Below are 6014 nucleotides of genomic sequence, written 5' to 3' on the forward strand. Positions count from 1 at the left end.
TGGAGGTCAGGTCGAAGAGGCGATGGAAGGAGGAAACAAGGAAGGTCGGTGCTTTATACACAGTGTGGCGTTTGTTTGTTCCCGGTTGTTTGTTGTCAGCCTCGCCGCGTTGCGTCCACCACGGTCAGCCTCCGAGATTGAACCACCGCCGGAGAGCCCCGAGAACATATTCGGAGGCCGACCGGGGGAAGTCGAACGTCTGCATGTCGGTCTCGACTGCAATCCGGCGAGGTGCGGCATGCAGCATGGTTCTCCGTCCCAATCCTCAGCATTGTAGGCACTGTTCTTCACGGATGGATGAGATAATATGTTTTCTGCACACGGTGAGTAGACGGGGATTGGTGTTGAGCATGACAATGCAGCACATCGAGCAAGCTAGAAGGGTGTTGTGCCACCCGGGGATAACCATGATCGCGCTCACGTGTGGTCACGCGTTTGTGACGAGACGCGTCGAGACGGTCGGCTGTGACTTGCCTCGAGGTCGACGACGGTCCGTAGCCCCGGCGTACGCAAGCATTTCCCTCAGTCTATGTATTTGTACAGGTCAATCTGGACGTGTATATGAACTTGTATTACTGTAAAAATGCGTTGCTGTCTTGTACAGCATCATCGTGTGGAAGCACGATCCCAGACCACACACAAAGAATGGTAAATCTAGTCTAAATGTCTTATTCGGACTACAGCGCTGGCCACAGACCCACAGCTTTATTGTTACCTATGCGATCTTGCTATGGCGATAATATCATTCGTCTTCTTCCATAATAAGATCTCATTTACCACTAATTCTACCCTGGTGGTCGCACCGCTCTAACCCCACGTGAGTATAGCGTAGGCCTTGTGTGGGCCAGGGTATTCATAATGAGATTCAAAAATGGTAAATAAGGCTACAGCAGTGATAGTGGTAACGACAGCGACGGGTGCGATATGTCATACACCCTGGGAGACACAGCGACGAAAAGTACCCAATGTCCCAGTTAAAGAGAGAACAAACGACGAAACAAGCGACTGCTGTAAGTCGCCGGGGGCGAGCCACCATACTAACCTACCGGATCCCGCACTTATCGAATACACTCTCCCTTCTCCCTCTGTTCTCCGGGATACCCCACACCTTCCACATCTTCATAGCCTCCTCTGCGGGGCAGATCGTGAATACAAGCGTTCCGTCCGGGCTCAGGCAGCTATGTCCAACCGCAGCTGAGTGCGCGGGCACGCTCACCACACGCTTGAGCGAGGGATACGAGTGAACGGTGATGGAGTTGGTGAAGTGCGACTTCACAGGCACCGCGCCCGACGGGAGCACGTTCAGCTCTGACAGACCTGGCATCGATGCGGAACGCGGCTGCCATGACGTGCCATGTGTGCTGAGTAGCTCCTTGCAGTTCGGCGACCAGATGAGCGACGTGACAGACGTGTTCAGCGAGAGGGTGTGCATAGGCATGGTCGTAGATGTCGAATTCACATTCCAAATACGGACCTTGCCATCAGGATACGTAGATCCCGTGGCGAGGAGATTGGTCTTCCACGGGCACCATGCTAGTGCCTGGATCATAGTTAGCGGCATGCGAAAAGGATGTGACGCGTACACTCACCTTCACAGGAGCGCGGTTGTGTTTCATCTTGCTTCCCTTCTTGTCCGTATTCGTGAGTACCTTTCCTGCCCGCGCGTCCCATACTTGTACGACCCCACGCTCGTCTCCTGTCGCTAGATAGTCACCATCTGTACTCCATTTCACACCCAGCACCTTGTGTTTATGCACCGATAGCGTACTGACGGCTTGTGGCTCGCGTGCGTCAAACAACTCGACGGTCCCTTCCTCCTCGCCAACTGCAAGCAAGTCGCCCCACCAGTCCATCCCGCCAGTACCACCAAAATCTTTGCAGTGCCAGTCTCGCGTCGTGCCACTTGCGTTTGTATCCCAAAGTTGCAACACGCCCGTGCTTGTGCCCGCAGCAAGCATCTGCGGATGAGTGCGCGACCATTCAATACTTACGAGGTGCTCATGCCCGTGCCGCGGGAGTGTGCCTAAGTGCGTGATGTTCCGTGTCCCGAGATCCTGGTAATAGAGATCGCGCCCGCATGCCACCGCAATCGCATTCTGCGCTGACCATGTGAGTGGAAACGCGAACGGATCTGCAGGTACGCCCGGTCCGTCTAGTGCGAGTACGAAGTGCTTGCGCGCGCCGAGATGCGCGGCGGCGGATGCAGGCGAGACCTTGGGCGTTACGGAGAATAAGCGTTGAAAGTTCGTACGGTGCGCAGTGAGGTCGTGACTACCAGGGGTAGCTGTATTGCTGTCCGCAAAGCTGAGTACCCGATCCTTGGCCAGTCCAAATTGTCGTGCAATTCGGTTGGTCCTGGGTGTGATATTGAGTGGCATTGGAGATTCCCGTGGTGCGGCGATGAAACGATCCGCCTTGGGGTTCTGTCGGAAGTCCGCTCCAAAGAGTAGGATATGTCACGTACCACAGTTGCCTTGCTACTACTGGGAAAGTTCTCCACGGTATCGATCTCCTTTGTTAGGTCGAACGAGGCCATGGAAATGCGCCTTCGCTTGTTAGTCAACGCATTTGTGATGGATGCAGGCTCCCAGGTACGTTTACGTCTAGGAGTGACGCATCCTTGAACGTAGTCAATATCCTCTACGCCCTCTGCACTGGACGGCATGTCTAAAACTAATTATGCAGCGGCCAGGAGACGGATAATCGGGTAGAAGGAGTGTATTGATATCTCTGTAATGCGGCGCGCGTCGCGCACGGGGGAAGTTGGATTGCGCTTCTGATTTCTGCAAGACGTGCGCCTGGTGACTGCGCCAGAAGTAACGGACCCGTAGCTAGCGCAAGTCTGCGCAAGGAGTTAAGTACAAGAACGCGCTGGTAGAGGCAAGATAGCAGACGAGCTCCAGCGACGATCGTAACACTGTACGATTGAGTTATCAAAATCCATAACACCATATCGGGCGATGATAACTTCAATATGCTTGCAAGCGCCCGACTGTAAGTGGCGCTCTTGCCTCCACGTGATGTTTGACGCGTAATCGACGCGCGTCGCAGAAATTCAAAGTCAAATTCCGCGTAAGGGTTGCGTCTTCACCTCCAACTTCCTCTTCAGTAGACACAATGGCCCCGCTCGCTGTCAAGATCAAGCATGCAGGCAAGATACATGATCTGCAACTAGATCCCGACCAACCGCCAACCATCTTCAAAGAGGCAGTCTACCAAGTGACTGGTATACCGGTCGATCGAATGAAAGTCATGGTCAAGGGCGGCACTCTTAAAGTCTGTTCATTTACGATAATCCCGCCTCATGCACTGAGTCTAGAAACATTCCTTGTACGCTAGGATGACACTGATTGGAGGAAGGTTGGACCCAAAGAGGTAAGCACCTATCGTTCGCGTTTATGCATATTGTGAAACCAATTCTATTGGTAGGGTCAAACCTTCATGGTTATTGGTGCGGCTGGTGAGCTACCAAAGCCTCCAGAGAAACCAATAGTATTCATGGAAGGTATGCCCGCGTAATATACAGGGAGTCTGTAAACATGTGACAATTCTCCACAAAGATATGGACGACACGTCCCTCGCGCAAGCAGTATGTCCTGCTATATTGCTGCACAGCAAGCCACTCGTTGTCTAATGCACGATGCTTGCGTAGCTCTCGCTTCCTGTTGGTTTGAAGAATCTCGGCAACACATGCTACATGAATGCAACCCTCCAGGCCATGCGTGCGATCCCAGAATTGCAGATTGCATTGCAAGAGTACGCTTGTTTCGCACGTTCGGGAACGATGTGGCTTGATGTTTATCGTCGCCTTCAGAGGCGCTCCTTCAGGCCTACCCTCAGCGCTCAAGAGTTTATACACACAAATGTCGCGCACAACGGAGAGCGTCGTACCTGGAGGCTTTCTTGCTTCATTGCGCCAGGCGTTCCCGCAGTTTGCTGAACGCGCGCAGAACTCGAAAGCCATAGGTACGATGTTAGCCGCCTATTCACAGCAAGGTTTGTGCGACGAAGGATGCTGTGGGCGTATTGCTCATTCTCCCATCCATAGATGCCGAAGAGTGCTGGATACAGCTGACAAATTCGCTCAAGGAAGTACCGGGACTCCCTGTATCTTCTTCGGAAGCGTCAGTCTCCAAGAAGTTCATCGATCAATACTTGACTGGCGAGATGCGGCGAGAGTGAGTGTGATTACTCGAGCAAGTCTTCCTAATCAATTGAATATATTGTTTACCCAGGCTCAAGTGTGACGAGGCACCCGAAGAGCCACCTACCGTGTCCTTTGAAAAAGTACTCAAGATCGAGTGCAACATCTCGATCTCAACTAATTACATGCTTCAAGGTATTAAAGAAGTGTGTCCTACACACATGTTGTGTGAGCAAATGAATATTAATATAATCTTCGCACAGGCTCTCGATCAGAAGATCGAGAAGATCTCTCCAAGCCTCGGCCGCGATGCGCTATATACGTCTACATCACGACTATCCCGTCTCCCTTCATATCTGACTGTGCACATGGTACGCTTCGCATGGAGAAGGGATATCGCCCGCAAAGCAAAGATCATGGTACCGTAATCATTTCAACCCTGTCATTTATGATCTTGCACTTACACAGGACTGTCTGTGCTTTAGCGAAGAGTCAAGTTTCCGACGGACTTCGATGCTCTTGAGCTAGTCACAGAGGAGCTGAAGGAGAAGATGGCGCCTCTCTCGACAAAGCTGAAAGATGTAGAGGCCAATCGTGCTGAACGGCGTACAATCCGGAAGCGCTCCGCGGCGGTTCGTGGAGAGGCGAGCAGTTCAGCGCCGTTGGCAGTGCCCAGCCAGCCTTCGTCGGTGAGCCCATCATTTCGGACCGCTCGAATTGGGCTAACGTTCTTGATGGGTCATCGTAAAGACGGAGGACCCCCAGGAGATGCATGTGGACTCGAGTCTTGAAGCCGAGTCTGTGTACAGACAACGAGAACTGAAGGAGCTTGAAGCCCTGGTGCACCCCGATCTGCAAGCAGACGTTGGCTGCAGCATCACTGGGCAATATGAGCTGATAGGTGCGTCCGCATAGAGAAACTATTTCCATCGCCTGACGTATCCCCCAGCGATCGTCACGCATAAGGGCGCAGCGGCCGACTCCGGACACTACATGGGCTTCGTGAAGAAAAGTGCAATCCAATCCGCCACCCTGTCGCCGAGTGGAGCCTTCCTGGCGGACGATGATGATGACTGGTACAAGTTTGACGACGACAAGGTGTCGATCTTCCCGAAGGACAAGCTGCCCACACTAGAGGGTGGAGGAGAGGACTCAGCTGCATACGTATTGTTGTACAAGACGAAGCCGCTGGCATGAACACGTAACGTGGAAGCATAGGATTTGTACTGTATCCGTGGTGTATGATTAAATCGATGCACTTGTACAGTGACTGCAGTCCCGCTATTGACGACATCACTCGACGTGAATGTCCTCTTCCTGTGCGCAGGCTGTATCGTTATCCTGCTGACCGAACTCGATTGAATCCATGTCTGGGCTTGATGAACTCCGTCCTGTCTTTCCCGTCAACGGCATGCCATTGTCGACCTCGAGGCAAGTCACAGCCGACCGTCTCGACGCGTCTCGTCACAAACGCGTGACCACACGTGAGCGCGATCATGGTTATCCCCGGGTGGCACAACACCCTTCTAGCTTGCTCGATGTGCTGCATTGTCATGCTCAACACCAATCCCCGTCTACTCACCGTGTGCAGAAAACATATTATCTCATCCATCCGTGAAGAACAGTGCCTACAATGCTGAGGATTGGGACGGAGAACCATGCTGCATGCCGCACCTCGCCGGATTGCAGTCGAGACCGACATGCAGACGTTCGACTTCCCCCGGTCGGCCTCCGAATATGTTCTCGGGGCTCTCCGGCGGTGGTTCAATCTCGGAGGCTGACCGTGGTGGACGCAACGCGGCGAGGCTGACAACAAACAACCGGGAACAAACAAACGCCACACTGTGTATAAAGCACCGACCTTCCTTGT

At 53.0% G+C, this 6014-nt stretch overlaps 2 protein-coding genes across 2 annotated transcripts; one reads left to right on the plus strand and one right to left on the minus strand.

The window, feature by feature from the left end:
* Positions 1-825: 825 nt before the first annotated feature.
* POSPLADRAFT_1185463 (hypothetical protein) lies at positions 826-2872 on the minus strand. The gene is made up of 3 exons (XM_024489149.1): positions 2465-2872; positions 1674-2414; positions 826-1540 (listed from the first exon to the last, which is right to left on the minus strand). Exons 1-3 carry the CDS (start codon positions 2663-2665, stop codon positions 1043-1045), a joined length of 1440 nt encoding a protein of 479 aa, XP_024334817.1. The 5' UTR covers positions 2666-2872; the 3' UTR covers positions 826-1042.
* Positions 2873-3117: 245 nt separating this feature from the next.
* POSPLADRAFT_1061110 (hypothetical protein) lies at positions 3118-5341 on the plus strand (the record flags this gene model as incomplete). The annotated part of the gene is made up of 12 exons (XM_024481341.1): positions 3118-3276; positions 3340-3375; positions 3430-3505; positions 3561-3589; positions 3653-3756; positions 3815-3996; positions 4049-4178; positions 4236-4350; positions 4408-4563; positions 4630-4833; positions 4895-5045; positions 5094-5341. The coding sequence occupies 12 exons, from the start codon at positions 3118-3120 to the stop codon at positions 5339-5341; spliced, it is 1590 nt and encodes a 529-aa protein (XP_024334818.1).
* Positions 5342-6014: the final 673 nt, after the last annotated feature.

The sequence above is a fragment of the Postia placenta genome, assembly GCF_002117355.1.
Source record: "Postia placenta MAD-698-R-SB12 unplaced genomic scaffold POSPLAscaffold_16, whole genome shotgun sequence".
NCBI lineage: Eukaryota > Fungi > Basidiomycota > Agaricomycetes > Polyporales > Adustoporiaceae > Rhodonia > Rhodonia placenta.

Coding starts and splice junctions, on each gene's coding strand:
- POSPLADRAFT_1185463 (XM_024489149.1), bottom strand. CDS start 2,665: ATGCCGTCCAGTGCAGAGGGCGTAGAGGATATTGACTACGTTCAAGGA. Junction 2,415..2,464: donor GTAGTAGCAAGGCAACTGTG/GTACGTGACATA, acceptor CAGAACCCCAAG/GCGGATCGTTTCATCGCCGC. Junction 1,541..1,673: donor ACGAGCGTGGGGTCGTACAA/GTATGGGACGCG, acceptor ACTATGATCCAG/GCACTAGCATGGTGCCCGTG.